The 19346-nt window shown below is 38.3% G+C and overlaps 1 protein-coding gene across 1 annotated transcript; it reads left to right on the top strand.

Moving 5' to 3' along the window:
- The first annotated feature begins 1355 nt into the window (after positions 1 to 1355).
- hacd2 (3-hydroxyacyl-CoA dehydratase 2) lies at positions 1356 to 12628 on the top strand. Its single transcript, XM_063499048.1, has 7 exons — positions 1356 to 1555; positions 3004 to 3121; positions 3987 to 4005; positions 6348 to 6436; positions 7000 to 7121; positions 8612 to 8790; positions 10027 to 12628. Exons 1-7 carry the CDS (start codon positions 1431 to 1433, stop codon positions 10107 to 10109), a joined length of 735 nt encoding a protein of 244 aa, XP_063355118.1. The 5' UTR covers positions 1356 to 1430; the 3' UTR covers positions 10110 to 12628.
- The last annotated feature ends 6718 nt before the right edge of the window (positions 12629 to 19346 follow it).

Raw genomic sequence — 19346 nt, 5'->3', positions numbered from 1 at the left:
AAGAATGGAATAAAAAATAGTTTATTGCTACTGAAAATGGTAAAATGCATTAAGTGGTTGGTGGAGTATTTTTTACACAACTAATTAAAAAAAAATAGATAAATATTACAAATAGCAAATATATGTAAAAGCATAGGTGTATATACAAAGCTGGTATATACAAAGTTAAAAAAAAAAAAAAACTTGGTATTGTAGTAGTGTAATGAAAAATGTATTACAAAATGACAAATTTGACAAGAACGTTTTTGAAAGTTACACAAGAGCTATGTTGATTTTGTATGTTGATTTAGAGTCCAAATGACCTTGGGGAAGAATCTGCTCATGAGTCTGGTGATCTGTGTTTTGAATGACCTATTATTAGTGGGGCAACAGGTCAAACAGATGAGGAATAGAGAATTGAGGAACTAACTTGAATTTGATGATAGATTTTGGCTATGGATCTGTTAGTGTGTATTTGTGGTGTTTGCCAAGCGCAATAAGCAAAAATCATTGTTGGTTTGTTTGTAGAGTTGACCACTATCGGTTGCTTGGTTGTTTGTGAGAAAACTACTTGCCATTTTTAAAGCAAACTAGTTTCCCCAGTTCTTAAAAGCTGGCCCAACTCGATTGTTAGGTTTCTGACTGCTGGTCAAACGTTCAGTGTACCTGAAAATAAGTAATAGAATAGAATAGGCCTTTACTGTCCTTGTACATATACAAAGAAGCTGTGGTAATTATGTTCAAAGAAATAAATGGATAAAACAATAAATAAATAAATAAATAAATAAATAAATGTATATAAGAATAAGTACGCAAGTAAATAAAAATAAATATAAAGTAAATAAAAATAAAGTAAATAAGATTAAATCAAATCAGAAGGAGAACAATAAACTGGGGATTTATTAAAGGTTGAATACACTCAGAAGCAATACATAAATAAATAAATATTTTAAACATTGGGTCCTCCATAACGATACTCTCGTTGCTGATTAGCAATTCCAAGTCAGAACAATCAAATATTCTGTGCCACTTATTTGCCGCAGAAAATTATTCATTATTTAGAAAACGAATAAGGCAATGTGAAGAAACACAAACCGTGCCCCTGAAACAGGGTGGCACAAACCGCCACCTGCAGTCACAGGACCTGACGATGATAACTCAGTGATCCTGCACACTCTGCGGGCAGTAAATTAGTTAAATAAGGCAAATAAAAATATTTTAAAATAATAAACTTAAATAAAGGAATAAATAAATATATTTTTGATGTTTTAAAAATGAATATTTATTTAATTGTTTTTATTTATTTATTTTTAAACTACGCTTCTCAAAACGAAGACGGAAGTGAGGTGGAGCGAACTTCCCGTTTCAATACGACACTTCCTGGTGTGGCCCATGTTCCTTTCCTGACAGCCGCCGTCGTTCAGGAGCGGAGACCGTTGATAGTTGCAGTTATGTCGGCAGCTGCTTCGGGGACCAGCAAGGCGGCCCACGGCGATGTGGCTGCGAAGAGAAAGAAGGGACCCGGTGCCCTGGCCACGGCATATCTCGTCATTTACAACGTTGTTATGACAGCGGGGTACGTAGCGTGTTTCCTCGTGCTAATGCTGCTGGGTGGTGGTGGTGGATGATAGAAATGTCTCTGGTGGTGCTGATGGGTTGTGCTAAATAATGGGCGAAGGAGTTCCCCATTGTAGTGTTACAGCGTTAATATTTTTCCAGTTTTTTGCAGTTATTAATGTCAGAAACATGCCTAAGCGCGCTATGGAGAAGCACAACTTTGAATGTTATTCTCCCGGCATCCAACGGCTTACAAAGATTAACATTAGAGGAGCAACAGACAGCCACCTGGCGTGGACATTAATTGTGACTGACGGGACGCTACTCCATACAGTACAGGAATATTATGACAGATATTCATTGTGTGCGGGTTTTTTTTTAGTTGTTTTATGTCAGAAAGTGCGGATTCACGCATTGGACATGCTGTTTTGTTGGATTACTGAGATTGATTTTTGTTTATTTAGCACCCGCTCAAATGAATGAGAGAGAATTATGAAAATGAAAGAAAGATTATCGTAAGCCCGATGTTACCAAAAACACATGTGATAGTTTATAATATTAAAATGAAGCAGTCTTTTTAAAGACTGAAAAGACAATTCGGTGATTTAAATTAGATTTTTTTTAAACCTACAAGTGAGTTTTTTGTTTGTTTGTTTTTTAAAAGTGTATGTTTGGAGAAAGAATACGATTGTGATTGAGGTTGTTGTTTTGCATTTTCAATAATGCAAACATATTTTCTTAGGTTTTCAAATGGTAGTTATCTTGAACCGTGTACACAGTGATCCTTTTGCAGATTTTATTGCTCTGATTTTCAGACTGTTGCACAATTGAATGGTGACTTGTTTGCTGACTGTTCCAACCAGTTAGGCCACATTTACCCTCCTCAGTATTGACGGCCTGTACAGTGCTTGCTTTGTGCTGAGCACTTGGGGTGTTTTTTCGCAGGCACTGTTTTGCATATTCAGCCACAGCCGCTAAGCAGACCTGCTCAGTTTCTGCCTAACTGGCCCCAGAGTTGATATCAAATGCAGCCAAGACGGAGATTAAGAGTCATTAAAACCAGAGTGTGAAATGAAACTTTCTCTGAATTAATCTTAACTACATTATTTTTATTTAGTTCGTGTCTGACATTTCCAGCTCAGGGACCAATCCTTGAAATGAGGAAAAATATATACAAAGAATGGTAGCACAAGGTGGTCCAGCACCACCACTAAGCACCCACTACACCCAGTAATAAGACCTCTTAAATATTTTTTTCTTTAACTTGTTACCTGTGTGTTGTGTTTGTCTGTGTGCACATGTTTGCCAAAAGATGCAAAAATCGCAGCTGTTTTAATGGCTGCTTTTGACTGTATGCCACAGAAACTACAGACACATCATAGATGTTTATTTCTACAGCAAGATCATCTGGTAGGCCTTGTTTTTCATTTATGAAGTGACTGCATTGCATTTTCCTCTACTGTTTAGGTGGCTGGTGATAGCTGTGGGTTTGGTCCGAGCTTACCTGGCCAGAGGAAGCTACCATGGGCTGTATTACTCCATAGAGAAACCTCTGAAGTTCTTTCAGACTGGAGCTGTTCTCGAGGTGAGATAACCACTAAAGGTGTGGCATAACTGATAAAAACTGAGCATGCAGCAGGTGTATGGTCTGTTGAATATGTGGTATTATTTCAGAGGTCACTACTATTGCTCATATCACCACACACTATCAGTTTTGTATGTAGAGACTAGTAATGAGAAAAAAATCATTTTATTAATCCAGCATTAGCCCTTTGAAACATATAGGGCAAACTAATAATGGACAGTGTCTAACAGTGTCTTTGATTCTGTTCAGAGTTTGGTATGTCCTGATAACTGATAACTTAAAATGCCTCTCTGTACCATGTTGAAGCCACACAGTTAATGACTTAAGGATTTTAGTTTCTATTTTAAGTATTTTAAAATCCTAAAATTATAGTTTGGTGCAAACTACAAATGAATATCATTTTCTAATGTTTTTCAACACTAGGTTAAAAAATGTATGTAGACATTCTTTTAGCCTTACATGTATTTAGAGTAGTCATGCTAACACACATACTGACCCAGATGTGTGTAGTGAGTGTTAGAGGTGTTGCAGTGATGCTGTCCATACGCACTGTATACTTAAAGTCAATATATTCCATTCATCAAATGACACATGCACTGACCAACCTCAGCTTAGTTAGGCGATCAAAAATAGGACCAGTGATTTTTGACTTGGTTTAGTGACTCTCAGCATATTGTTTCGGTAGAATACATAATGTATTATAATGTATTAACGGGGTAGGTATTTGGAACATTTTTTATAGGAAATCTTCGAGTTCTTCTGAGTATAAATTGGACCAACAATAGCTAGAGTTAAAAATGTGTCCGTGTACTTTATTCCAGAAACAGATTGAGTCATTTTCTATGATCTTTTTTCTCTTTTACAGATACTGCACTGTGCTGTAGGTGAGTTTCTCCTCAGACTGCACCCTCCCTCACTTACACTGCTTCGTGTCACCAGTGAAGCACAGATTAGATTTAGATCCATCCATTGAGTCATCCTTTTAGGTAAAGCTTCCTCACCAGGTACCCAGGACTAAAGTTTTATATATCTTCAAAGGGTAATGTGCAGAAATGCTTAAAAACAGCTGTTTAATTTGATTAAGCTTCTTTTTTTAACAAGGAAGGGAAATTCTTGAAGGACCTTTGTTTGTGAGGCAGTGTTAACCCAATGTGTTTTTTTTGATGGTGGGAAAAGCCCGAGTTCCTGGAGAAAACCCACACAAGCACAGGGGAGAGAACACTGTCTGCACACAGAAGAACCTCCCAGGCGTTAGTCCTTACCACTGAGCCACACGCTGCCCACTGAAACACACTTATAAATACAGAAGCAAATACAGTGGTTTGCAAAAGTATTCGGGCCCCTTGAACTTTTCCACATATTTCCTCTTCCATATTGTAAGCTAGGTACCCGTGTCAGAAATGGAGTACATTGATTTATTTCTTTTTATAAATTTGATCATGCCTTAAACACATGCCACATAAATATGTGTATTCAGTGTTTAATATGGTGTAAGTATTTTAGGCAGCTCTCTGATTTTATCACCAAAAGAGGGAACATCCTCTGGGAGACTGTTTGGTGTGCTTCCCATTAGACCAGTTCCAGATAGTCCAGATACAGCGAGCATTAAAACTCTTCTGGTGACTCAAATTTACTTCAATTTTTCTCAGTATGACCTTCAGTTACCTCTGCTACAGGGTGAAATATGTTAAAGATACTGAAAAAATCAAGTATCAGATGTTTGTTGTTTACATTCCGAACAGAATATGAAGTAACCTTGATGGCTGTTTAGTTAATGACACATTTGGGTGGTTTTAAATTTGTAGATGGCTTGTTTCTTTTCTAAACCAGTGCTATTTATTCCAGAGGTTTGAAAAATGTAGTTTAATTTGTGAAATCTTTGACCTTCACAACCAAGTTAACTCATCTTTACTGGAACACAGACACCCAGTTGTTCGATCCTCAAACACGTCAGTTATTATAAAGTCATTTTTTTACTGGGCAACACATGTTTGCAGATCTCATATTGACAAATCGGATAACAAAGCTTGATATCTCAGTTTACAGTTTTGACAGAAGACATAATTATGAGTCGTGAAATCGCATTTGTAGATGTAAGTCAGATGTAAATATGTACAGACAAACAAAACCTTTTCACATCTGAAGTGTGTACAAAAAAAGAAGGCAGAGAAGCTGTTTGCTTACATGGCGTTAATGTGATGAGGAGAGTGGCTGTGGCCAGGTTGGCCACGGTTGTAATGCACAAACCTTTCTCTCCGTTATCTGGGATTTGAAGCTAAAGCTAACTGACCTTTCATACTGTAAACAGGCTACCCGAGGCTGCTGTCCACACACACACACACACACACACACACACTGCATCATCATTTATGACTGTCCTATATGTGGATATGTTACTCACAAAGTCTCTCATCAGCATCTTTCTCAAATGTACTACTTTAAAAATTACATTATTATGATTATTATTATTAGCAATTTTAAATTTTAGTGAAAAGCTACATTTAAACTTAGAATGTGAATGGAAGCTTAGTCCCACCATAACAACATATGACTCTTGAGGTTCCTAGGAACTCCCACAAAGGTGGTTAGACATTGTGGCAAGTGTTTACATGTCTGTCTGTCACTCTGTGGACACATTTTGTTAGTGTGGTAAAGTCATAACTGTGCAAGGTACCGCCACAAAGCTTTGCAGATGTGTAGCTGAGGCCAAAATGAACGTGGGCTCAAATATAGTTGTGTTCTGATCTATGATTGCAGGGCCAAATATTGATTTAAAGGAGCACAGATGTTAATAAATGGTTCATTGTTTGGTATGAACCTTTGTTTGTGTTACACATTTGTAACTAAGTTGTTTTTTTTGTTGTATACAAAAATATAATAAAAGTGCTTAATATTTCCTTCTATAGCAGTTTAAGCCCTTAAATGCTACATACTGCTAGTAAAAAAACAAAACAATACATCAGGACAGGTGTAACACATTTAATATTCAGAATTAAACTGAATTCACTATTGAAAACAACATATTCTTTCTTCGTCTTTTTTTCCTTCTTTTTTTGTCATCACTTAGGACAGATTCATCTACTTTCTTTACAATTATTGTTCTGAAAGTGACTATGTAGACATTAATAGGGTGTACCAAAGAGAGGACAGTTTCAGTCAGCTGTACTAAAACCAGTAGTCTTGCATGCTTATATGTTCAGTGTTTGTGTGTTGCCTCATCTCCCAGGAATCGTACCATCCTCTGTGGTCCTGACTGGATTCCAGGTCATGTCCCGGGTTTTCCTCACGTGGGCCGTCACGCACAGTGTCAGAGAGGTACAGCGAGTTTCTTTCCTTTTGCTACTTGTGTAAACTGAACTTGAATTACACCGTCCTTCTACGTCGTTTCATTCACTTAAATTCAAAATTGACCAGCCGATCTACTGTTTGCCCTGTTTGTAGCTTGAAGAGGAGTAAACGAGTAAGTAACATTACAGTTTTGCTGTAAGGTTGCAGGAATGAATCGACAGCATCTGTCTAATCTCTGATGTGTTTTATTTCCTGTTTGTCTGAATGATGCTGCACTGACATTTTTCTCAAACTGTTCTCTCTTCCCCTTTTACGTGAATGCATTTCTAGGGTGTATTTAGAAGAGTGAATTAATAATGCATAGTGCGCTTGTCTCTTTAACATAAAATGTACGTTGTTTTTAAAATAATATTTAAGGATAGTGAATGTTGGCCTGCAGTGTGATCTGAGCATCTGAAACAAACAGCATGGTTCTGTGAGGGGGGGAAAGTCAAGTTTGGCCTACAGCAGAGTAACTACTGTAACATGATGCAAGGCCGTCTGTTCCCCTGTTCTCCCACCATCATCCTTCTTTTTCTGTGTGTGCGCAGGTTCAAAGTGAGGACAGTGTGCTGCTGTTTGTCACAGCCTGGACTGTCACAGAGATCATCCGCTACTCCTTCTACACCTTCAGCCTGCTCAATCACCTGCCATACCTCATCAAATGGGCTAGGTAAGAAATGATTAAAGAGTATTTTCATCCAATGAAGGACTGAAAGTGCTAAAAGTAAGAATAAAAGATGAAATAATAAACAACAACCTGAACTAAAGTAATAAAAAAGGCATTAATAATTTCTTTAAATTCTTAATATTTAATCTGCTTCCTGTTTTTTAATATATTTTCATCATCATCTTAAGAATTACATGATTTTTTAAAATATATTTATTTATGTATTAGTGTCGCTTTGCATATTTTATCTCATTTTTCTTAACTTATTTCTCTTTGTTTGCTTATATTTATTCATGCTTTTTTTTGCATATTATCAAAATGATAATATGCAAATTCAAATTTATTGAATTGCATTACAGTTTAATTTAATTAATGAAATGCTGCCATGCAAACTGTGGCTCAACTTTTTACCTATTAGTTGATCGATGCAAAGATAAACAGAAATGGCTGACTGGAGTCAGGTCCTTAGAGAACAAAGCCACCAAGCTGCTAATAATGCTGTCAGTCAGGACAAATTTCAATCTGTTTATAATTACATAAAAAATTTAATAAAAATACTCTCCTTGGGTGTTCCACTGTTAGTTCTCAGCCTGTTTTCCAAACAAAATAAGAAATAGAATTAATGTAATTAAAGGGAAATTATTGATTAATGGTTTTGTTTACTTGACCTCTTTTCAAACCTAATTCAATCCTTTATGAATGAAAATCTTAAGGTCGTATTACGTGAAAAGAGGATGCTAAAGCAGTAAGGAGTCACTGTTCATCACATTTCGTCAAACACTGCCAAATTATTTCGTCGATGTCATCAAACATGCAGAAAAGCTTGTGCTTCAACAATTAAAACACAAGCCTCTCTCTGTCTGCATCTACAACCAAGGCAACAGTTGTTAAGAGCCTCCCTCCCCGAGGTCTTTGTTGCTAGGAAGCAAATGGGACCATTGCTATATTGGTGTTCAACTCTGAGTTTGACGTGAGCCCTGAGAGACAGAAATTGGTTGTGCATTTGTGGAAAATTCATTGTAGGATCACGGAAGACAGTCACTGGGTTTGAAGTGCAAGTTATAGAAGAGACAGATGAAGAGTTTTCTCTCTGTAGAAGACGACATCTTCATTGTGTGTGCGTGTCATATTTAATTGCAAACGTTTGCTTCTTTCTGTTTAAAAGGTGTGATTGCTTAACACTTCAATGATTTAGGATCTTTTTGAGTTGCATTTTTTGCACCTGCTGTTGCTTTATGTTTGTGTCACTGTGTATATTTAAGAGTTTAAGCTTTAAATCATGTCAGTGATTTCTGCGTGATTTCAGATTTAATACTCTAAATGCTGCTTTGCATTATTACTCTTAATGTTTTCTATCACCTCTTACTTAGTGTTTTAGGAAATGATTTACTACCATACTGCTTCCTGTTACTAAAACAGCAAATAAACGATAAAGTGATAAGGCTAATTGTTTCTTTCCCTTCACCTCTCATTAATAAACCTCTGTGCTGTAGGTACACCTTCTTCATCGTGTTGTATCCCATGGGAGTGACTGGGGAACTGCTGACTATCTATGCAGCGCTGCCATACGTGCAGAAGACAGGCCTGTACTCTGTCACCTTACCCAACAAGTACAACTTCTCTTTCGACTACTACACCTTCCTCATCCTCATCATGATTTCCTACATTCCCCGTAAGTCAAAGGCGAGACTTTCCATTTTGCCTTGTGTAGTGCACAAGCAGCAAGGTTTGTTTACTGCATGAGGGTTCGGGGCAAAATAGCCCATTGTTCATTTGCAGGGTTTTTTTTGCATCAGAAACTGATCAATAAATGCCATTTTTAGACATTTAGTTTTGAAAGATATTTGCAGACTCCTAATCAAACATGCAGAGCTCCCTGTGGGAGGATTCTCAGTCACATCTTCAGATGGCTTTTTGCATGTTACAAAGCATTTCTCGCTCTCATAACTTCATTTAGAGGCTTTTACTTTTTCACTTAGGAGATATAGTACTAAAGTGCTAAATTAAAAAAGAAATCAAAACTGCCAGGGAAGGCAGTTTTGCCCTTAAAACACTAGAAATCTGCTTATGTATGCGAATTGCACTTAAGGATTCACTACTGTTGTTTGGTGACTGCTATGAGCTGAGTGCTGCTTGTTTGTGGCCACCCTAATATTTACACATTTCACAACAGAGAGCCTGTAAAACTGAGAAAAGAACTAAACATGGCCCGAAAAGTTAGGAAATGTGTGTTTGGTTGAATATTTCTTTGTTGCAATAATACTTCTTGGCAATAAATCTGATGTTGCCATGTTTAAGTTCAAGGTGTAGGGGCTGCAGCTACCAAATAGGATGTTGATGAGTGAGAAGTGATGGACTTATGTTATCAACCTTGTCAACAACAGTGAAAGGGATTTTGGTCCTAGTCGTCTCTGACAGCCCAGTTATTTACGATCTCTATCCGAAGAAAATGTTTTTTGTAACCTAGCAACAATAAGTGCTGAGAGAAGGGTGTTGAAAATGAGGTCATGGCTGCTTTCAGCTGCCTGTGGACACAGACCCATAATGACATAAGCTATTACATAATTAGTGGGGTTTTTAAAAGAAAAAATAAACGCGCATATCAAAGGCATAATTACAATATTATGCACTCAGTGGTCACATTATTAGATATGCATGTGGAATCTATTGCAACTGGTTATAGTTTTTCCCTTTTTGTGGTATTGTAGGAAATGTGTAGATAGAAAGTTGGGTTCGTATTTTTTTTTGTTGTTTAGTGGTCTGTGTGTAATTTCTCAGTGGTGAACGTGTTCTCTTAAGCACTCAACATCTGCACTTTGACTTAACTGTAACTTGAATAGGAGTTGGTGCACTGATCAGCATTTATTAGAGAATGTATTAATTTGTTCTTTCCCCCTGCCTCTCCCAGTCTTTCCCCAGCTCTACTTCCACATGATCCGGCAGAGGAAGAAGGTGCTGGGTCACATAGAGGACTACGGCAAAGTGGAGTGAGCCCAGCGGCATTCAGCAAGATTCAAACGAGGGGGGAGAAAATGAAAAAAGAAACCAAAACATCAAATAAACGAGGAACAAAATTACGCCTGCTTATTGGAAACTCGAAGCCCGACCAGGTTTAAGCTGCCAGAACTGACCTGGCAGACGGTCCAATTATCAAGCAACTTTCTTTAATACAGCCGTTGTTTTGGTTGTACACAAAGAACTGGTGTTATCTTTTTGTTTTGTTTTTTCTCTTTTATATTATTCATGAACAAACTTACAGAGCTACTTTTGTTTAGTCAGAGAGCTTGCAGCTGTAAAGGATCTGTATTTTGACTTGGGTACAGTTGAGCTGCTGTCTGAGCAGTGAGCAAAGCTCCATCACTTAAAGCTTGATTCGAATTATACAGTGATATAATTCATACCTCTCCCCGCTTCCCTTCCCCTCTTTTTAAATGACACTTAAAAAAAAAAAAAAGTAGAGTAGATTTGTTGCCTCCCCATGACTCGTATTTTGGTTTCTTTTAAGACGCTTTGCTTTAGAAAGAACGATGTGAAGTCTAATACTGAAAATTGGTGTCTGTAGGTTTTGCAGGTACAGTGTTCGTTGCTGCAAACTGTGGTCCAGATGTTTGTGTTCTGTCATTTATTTTATTTAAAAGTTTGATTACATTCCTAATTTAGTTCAATAAACCTTTCATTCCATGCTTGCATGCTTGGGTTTTCCTGTCCATTTTATTCCTCTCAGCCGTTGTTTGCTTGCTTGTGGTTGTGAAGTCTGCCTCAGCTTAGTTTATGTTTACTCTCTAAAAGCTTTAAAAGTTTCCTGGCTTTTCAAGTGATGACTGTGAGCCATGTCCTTTGATTTCTTCATTGTTTGATGTCCAGGTGGTTCAGACACTAATTCCTGTGACTAGACAAGTCCCGTTTTTGTGTGTTTTCCTGTGCACATCCATCATTTTTCTGCCTTTTGTTTCTTTAATCTGTTGGATGTTTATAGCATTGTTAGCTTCGTTTAAATTATACTTTAAGCGTCAAGATTAAAGCATTCCTGCTCCTTTAAGCTCCTAGTCTGTACCCCGCCTCTTACAAACACAGTCCGTGTGTCTTAAAGGGGATGTTTTAAAAAGAAAACACTTACAAAAGAACTTATTTTGGCATAAGATACGGGACACTTAAGCAAAAAATAAAAAGAGCAGATAGCACAATCTGTAGTAGCAACAGTGTTTTGGGATGAAATAAGCTTTGATAATGTAACACTGCATTGTAGCCTAAATATGTGTTGGAGTTGTCACTTTTGTTTAAAAAAAATCCAGGTTGGGGTCTGTGTAGTTTGGTAAATACGCTTGGTGGTTATTATTTATATAGAGGATTGTAAACTAAAGTACTTTTCATATGTGACAGCTACATGGCATTACAGGAGTAATGATTTTCTGCTGTGGGTTTTGGTTTTTTGGACACAACGTTACATTTGAACATTATAATCCTGAATGCTTGATATTTTCCTTGGACTCAGGTGGCACCGTTACACCAGGCTCGAGATTACCTTTGAGTTCAAACATAATGCTTGCAGTAACTGCCTTTAAGCACCTCATCAGCAAAGCAGTATCAGCAAAAAAGAATTAAGTATTTAAATAAAAACTTCTTTTTTGTCATATCTCTGGTGATAACTAGCCATGCACTGATTTGTTGTAGTATCTGAGATTTCTGCCTCCATCACAGTGCATTAGAGGTACATTGGATTTTTGTTGTGGTTCCCAGAGAAATGTCACAGAAGCAAAAAAAAAAAAAAAACGTTTCCAAGTTATTCTGAATCAGTAATTGCAGATAGCTTTTTAAATACACACAGAACCACCCACAGTGCAATGCAGCCCTTAATAAGTTACACCCATGTTTTATAATTCACAGGAAAAAAATGCTCCCTTGGTCACACCGTGTGGTTTTAGATTTACTGCCCCGATTACTTTTGGAAGTCTGTAGTTAAAATAAAACTTGAGGCTGAAATCTCAGAAACAACTATCTCTTAATTTGAAGGGATTTGTGTACATCATGCTCCATTATGCTGTTTCGTCTAAAAGTCAGTGTCACGGATTACAAACAAGACAAATTATGCTGCTAAAGTTCAGCTTGCTGTCACGATCCTAAACCACTCCTTTATCCTAGCAATGTAAGCACCGAGTGGCTGTAATGTCAAACCCAGCCTTTGTTCTCCTTTTATTCCCCACATTATTCTCCTGAAATGATAGAGCATGATCAGGAATATTTGTTGGAAATGTCTTGCAGGAGCACAAGTGCAGCTTGTTGTAAAACTGCATGAAAGAGGAGATCTGGCTGTCTGCAGGAATGATGATCTATGTTATTAATCTCAGTTTAGAAAAGAAAAAAAAGACACAATACAGAAGCATGGTGTGTTACTCCAGAACTGGTTTTCCTGAATAACGTTTTGATACAAATGTTTTGCATGGGGCCAGCAGACTTTGTGCAGGTGTGAATAACAAGTATATATTTACAATAAAGCTACAATATGAGAATCATATTTGCTATTTTCGTATATAAATGCATAAACATGACTAGCATGCACCTGTACACAAATAGCCCTAATGGACCATTGACGGTGCCTGTGAATTATAATGCCCTTCTCATAATTTTGGGGGGGAAATGGCTTGTTTTGTGTGTGCGTATGTGTGTGTTCGCGCGCCTTAATGTACCAGTGACTCACTCATACACTATGTAGGTGGGAACATTGTCTGTTGTATAATATAGCAGCATTGGAAGGCTTTACCAGCTAAATACAAGCCAAAACCAAGTAGCCCATTAGCCTGACGCTGTAATGAAAATGGACGGGGTGCATGAAGCTGGGCAGGATAAGCACTTCTCAGCGTGACTGCCTTTCTCATTTGCGCTGCTGTTAACATATCATGCCTTTGGACGTGATGTCCGTGGTGCAAATACTTTGCAGGCTGGGGCCAAATCGAAATGAACTGAACAGTAAGCCTGCTGACACTGTGCACCACTGTCAGTGTGATCGAATGATACATAACATGCAAATATAAAGATGTGCTGTACAAATCAAAGAGCTATATTTAGATATATGACGAGGAAGTGAGTGCAGAATAAACAGGGGCATTTGTATTATTAAGAATGAAACTACAGACAGCTTAAAATAAAAGAAAGTTGTTGTTTTTTTAAATATAACACATGGACAAAATTTGCAAAATGCTCTCATACTGGATAAATGTTATAATGACCTGTGGGTCTGTCTGTAAGAGGCATGTCTGCTATGGACTCGTTCAGTAACTAAACAGGAAGATTTTGCAAAGATCAAACAATATCGAACCATAGAGGCAGCAATATTCTGTTAAATTATGAAGAGCTGAAACCTAGAGCCCCAACTTTTTTGTTGTTGTTTGTTTTTTAGTAAATTTCAGACTTTCCTAGTGAGCTGCAAAATCTCTCAAACCTTACAGCCCCAGGTGGTAGTGTAAGATATCTGTTAAAAGCAAACAGAAAAAAAAGGTATTTCTATATATACAGTCAGGGTAAAAACAAAGTACAAACTCCACATAAGGGCAAAATGGTCCTTACCAGATCTAAAAAAAAAAATAATAAGTAAATACAACCTGACATGACATTTTACACCATGTGATTATTTCTTTCTTTTACAAAAAGCCAGGTTACAGAAGCAGTGTGTGAAAACCAAAGTAAACTTTTAAAGCTTCAGCAGGAATTAAGAGGTAAGTAGCAGGGACTGCTAAGCAAATGCACTTAATTAACAGATCATAATTTCACAGTTTGCAGCTCTGAAGCATTCAGGTGTGTGCCAACACAATGTCAGTTTGTGAAAGGCTGTGCTGCAACCTTCAGAGGGCTGTGAACGAACGAATGCCTGCAAATTTCAATGCACTGAAGCGACGTTGTAAAAAAAGAGAGGGCCAAAATTCCTCCGCAATCATGTGAGAGACTGATAAAGCCATACAGGAAACCAATCATTCAACTTGGTGCTGCTTAAAGTGTTGTACAAGGTGTTGATGGGGAGCAGTTAGTTTTTCACACAAAGCTTCTGCTTGGCTTAGTTTCTGTTAAATAACTAATGACACAATGTAACAATATAATATATAATGTTTTGTAGTTTATCTGACATTATATTTACCTTTCAGACCTGGTAAGGACCACATGATTTTTTATTATGTCCTGGAAAAAAACAACAACAACAACAACATGTCTGTGAAGGTTCTCAGTCATCCAGGTCATCGTAGTCTAAGGAGCTTGGAAAGAAAAGCGTCTGGACTTCTTAAAGTTGCTTGAAGACGTTTCACCTCTCATCCGAGAAGCTTCTTCAGTTCTAAGGTCAAATGGCCGAGAGTCCCAGATTTAAATCTGGCCGAGAGTCCCAGATTTAAATCTGGGACTCTCGGCCATTTGACCTTAGAACTGAAGAAGCTTCTCGGATGAGAGGTGAAACGTCTTCAAGCAACTTTAAGAAGTCCAGACGCTTTTCTTTCCAAGCTCCTTAGACAACAACAACAACAAAAACTTTCTGCAAGATGTGTATGTAAATGCCATTACTTAGCAACAGCAAAGGGCCCTGTGAACTGCTACAAGTGTTAAAATTGTTGATGACAGCTGAATACGAGATTTTTTTTTTACCTCAACATCATCAGAAATATCAGCTTTAACAATGTTAGATCCCCTATACTTACATCTTTCTCTAAAGGTACACATTTTAGCCAATACAACCAAAACCTAAGTATTGATACTTGCTAGCCCATAATAACACACTTTAACCTACTAAGACCCGAACTTTTTCATGGCATGAAATTTTAATATCTCTTTGCTATTTGGGCTGATTGAGACCTGATGAATGGAAAAACAAAGAATTATCTTTTTACCTGATGTAGTTTCTGAGAAAAATGATATCCACCTGAGGACATTTGTTTTAAATTTCGATAGAACATTATAAAGTCACAATTGAGTAATGATGTGCAAAACTCTTTATTTGGTGTCTGAACACAGCAGCATTTTTCCTGAGTACAAAAACAAAATGAGAAACAACAATTGTGCCCCTTTGAGTAATATGGTTCATTTGATGTGCTGCTAACAGTTGCAGGAAGACATACGCCTGTAACAAAGTCAAAAAAGTAAAAGATTTCAGAACAATGCATGAAACAAGAAACATTTCAGGTGGCAGTGTAGTGTCCTCATAAGTGGATATCGGGCCCTTGTATAGCAAAATTTAGTATTGTGGTCTAGACAACCCAAAATGTGATGTCCGCATATGTGGACGCCAGGTCCCAGGAGGTTAAGACTGTCTAATGTTATTCTATCTAATGCAAGAGTTCACAAAGACTATGTGGCTGGGATTTAAAACCTCATATCTGAGATACTCTAGTAAGTGAGTGTGAACTTAATTTATTGGATAAACAGATAGTATCTCTGACTGTATATGTAGGGCTGTGTGTTTGTGTGTGTGCGTGTGTTCGTACAGGTGAGACTGTAAAGGCTGCTCTCTACACCAGGATGAGTCACACAACACTGCAGTCCTCCTTATTTTCTCCTTTCCGAGAAAAAGAGAGACAGAGAAACCAGCGCAGACTGAATTCTCCTCCTGTGGGTGAGGGCCTCTTCACCGTGGTGTCACTTCTTCACGACACAGTATCTTTGTGTTTCGCCCTCTTACGTCGTTCTGCGTCTTTACTCAATTCAGCCGACACATCCCCTGTAAGTCTGAAATAACTGACGTTATTTTAGACAACAGCGAATGGTTTATGTGGGCGTTATGATGTTCAGCAAAGCATCAGCACAGCACATAATAACCGATTCAGTGGATCAGTGCTGCTGCTCACCGAGGCTGGTTTTCTGCTGCCTCAAACGCTGCCTCTAATTGAAACAGGGTTGAGTTTTGATTATTCCTCTTTGTGTTGCTGAACAAGCCGTGGCAGTAATTCAGTGCACCGGGATCAGGTTAGAGTCATCCCTCTGCTAGCTGCATGTCCTGGGTGACTCATTTCTCTCTCGTTTCTTTCTCATCACGTTTACTTTTGACCGTCTCTATTGGAAATTCACACACATGAGGACTTCACAGATTTTTCCCCTTAAACACGATAGTGGCTTCTCACTGTCTGTTTGGTGGCTGAGAATGGAGTCATAAAGTATCAAAAGATCCCAATTGAATTTGCACAGTTGTCATGGTGAAACTGAAACTACCTGTATACTTGAAAGGCTGTTTTGGCTTACAAGTTGAGTTGTGCTTTTCAGTTCAGATTTAATTGGCTATGATATAACATCTGAAGAGCTGCCTATGAGGGTGAGAAGTGAGAGTTAAAAAAAAGAAAAAAAGAAAGAGAAACGCAAGTAAAAGCTCTGCATGTAAAATATCTCAGTAACTACTCTGGATTTAAATGAAAGACAAAAACACACCCATCCATTGATTTTCTTAACCATTTATCCAATTGAGGGTCACAGGGTTATTGGAGCCTTGAAACAATAGTTTTTCATTTTAAAAAAATTGTTTCTTAGTATGAGTGTGACTACGCCTTTGCCCACGCTGTGTAAAATGTTCAATTTCACGCTCAGGTGATGGCAGTAGTGTTCTGTGTCAAATCAGCCAGGAACACAAGTGTGTGTGGTTGTAATCACTGTGAAACGAATGTGGATATTCTAACTGTATATTATTAGCCACGATTTAACTTTGCAACTTCTCGGTTATTTGTTTGCTCTTTAGAGGATTAAGAGCATTGCTAATTTCAGTTCAAATTAAGACATTTGGCTTTAACTGGAACAATCGATAATGTTGGATGACTCAGCCAGGGTAACTTGAAGTTGAAAGCTCTGTAATATCAGATAAAATAACAGGGAACATTGACACGCACAGGCTGTAGAAATTTGTAAATCAAAATGATTCAAATGCACTGGCCATAGTTTGCACAAACTCGGCTTGATTTGTATTCGGATAAAGAAGCAGCCACTAGCAAACAGTTCTGTGCTTGAAGGCCCTGCTGTGAGAACGTTTAGCAGTGTTTACAGTTTTTAACTAATTGGGATGCTTTTCAGCAACATCTTAGCCAACCCAGACAACAGTGAAAAATATGTTTGCATTCTTTTCTGAAGTAAAAGCAAAACTACCTGACACAAGTCCCTTTGCATGAAGAAGGGCATCTGGCAAGTTTTACCCCCCAAAAATGTAAGCAATATTTAAGCATTAGTTATGCACATTATATTCCATCTTTTAAGCCAGAGATTTAAACTCAGGCTAATTTTAATTCAGTGTTTTAGTGACCTTATACTCGTTAAGAGAAGTTCTTATTGTTCCTAAGTTGATCATGTATTTTATAGGTAAAAATACACTATGTAAAATATGAAGGCCATTCCTTATACACTTTGTATAGATTGGACTCTGTTTCATACCATTTCAATTAAAAGTCTGTCTAAATGCCTATAGAGGATAGATGTCTAGAACAGATGGAATTAGAATTCCTTGGTAGATGCAGATGGACTGCAGGGAGAGCTGGGAGAAAATAAGAGAGACTCTGGCTGCAGGTATGGAGCAGGTGGAGAGAATAGAAATGAAAATCCTAGTGGGCATGGGAGCATACATGAGAGGGAGGCAAGGTAGTAGGACTAGCGGTGGTTAATCTGGTTGACTTTAAATGTCAAGGTGGGTGCTGAGGACAAATGAAGAAAAGAATCCAAGCTGGATGGGGAGGAGACTGAGGAGTCAGGAGTGAAGAATAGGAGTGATTTGTACCAGCGGGAGTGAGAGGGAGTTAGTTATCCAGCTAGACGAGTTGGGGAGGGTGCCACTGATGAAAAGGCAGGTAGAGCTGGAAGCAGCTGAGACAAAGATGCTGAGATTTGGGCTGGGAGCAATACGGATGGGCAGGATTAGTAGGTTAAACTATTGAAGATGGTGAAGCAAAAAGGAAAAGAGAAAGGCCAAAGAGGTGATTTATGTATGGGCTGAGAGAGGATGTGAAGAGGATGGGTAGAGATAAATGATCAGAAGCGAGATATCCAGGGCTAATAATGAGCACCTGTTATGGGGTAAATAGCAATCACATGAAATACAGTTTGGGTGTCCGCATACATTTTGGGCATGAAATGCAGGTGTGGAGTTACTTGTAAAAGGTAGGATGGTTTTCTCTGAAATGTGGTGAAGCTGAATGACACAGCACATGCAGTACATGTTCATGAATGCAATTCTGAGAAGGTGAGAAAAAAAAAGGAGATCAGCAATATTCCCTAAATAAACCCACAAATACAGGCTCTTTGCAGGAACTGAATATGGCTGTTTTTCTCTGTGTGCTGTGCTAGGTATGTGCAAGAGAGCAACAAGGAAGCAGAACAAGGAGTCATAAGACAAGTTGAGAAAATCAGTTGCACAACTCAGATCGAGATTATTTTGTATCAGATTTATATCTGAGTCTCTTTTCATTTGATGAGGACAGCGCTGAATAGAATCCACTGTTCTCTCCGTTAACAGTGCCTCAAAGAATTCCAGAAAGGGCAAAGGGAATTCAGCCGGAGGTGAGCCGGTCACAGCAAACACATGAGGCTCCCTGTCACATGCTCCCAGTACATTCATTAACACACAGTGTTCTTTTCCCCATGTGTAAATGGCAGCAGAGACATTTGAAGGCTTTAAAGTGGAAGAGCTGAAAGACAACAGGGCATACCTGTGCAGTAAAATGAAGGGCAGACAGTAATGTCAGGGTGATATAAAGAAAATCCCATTACAAGTGGATCAAATCCAGGGTGAGCAAGAACAATGTGGGAATATGAGTGAAGTTCTGGCTACATGGGCGGTCGTCTTGAAACGCCTCTGGGAACTTTTACAGTTAAGTTGAAGCATAAGTTACATTTGAATGTAATTGTCACCAAGAAACAAAAACCACATGTATTGAATCACCAGTCAAATCTCATTAAACATAAAAGGTTTATGAAGATTGGTTGCCGCCCCCCTAAACAAGGTTTTAAAACCTCTTTCTGCTAAACCCCTTCAGTGCTCTCTGTCCTGACTAATGTCTCTCAAGCTGCTATAGATCACGGGCAGCTGAAGATGAACAAATCTCTGTGTTACTGTTGTTAGAGCCGATGTTCTGGAGTAGGGGGGACGCAGTTTGGAACTGGCAACCTGCTGGGGGGTCACTGAGATAAGATTCAACCCATGCTGTAAGCTACGTGTGGGGTGTGCCATGCGGGCTATCCAGCTGTGAGCGCAGTCCCGCCCATTCATCGAAAGCGCCCGGGGGTCGC

The sequence above is a fragment of the Pelmatolapia mariae genome, linkage group LG16_19 (assembly GCF_036321145.2).
Source record: "Pelmatolapia mariae isolate MD_Pm_ZW linkage group LG16_19, Pm_UMD_F_2, whole genome shotgun sequence".
Classification (NCBI taxonomy): domain Eukaryota; kingdom Metazoa; phylum Chordata; class Actinopteri; order Cichliformes; family Cichlidae; genus Pelmatolapia; species Pelmatolapia mariae.
The sequence above is the reverse complement of the archived record's forward strand: the minus strand, read 5'-3'. Positions and strand labels throughout refer to the sequence as shown.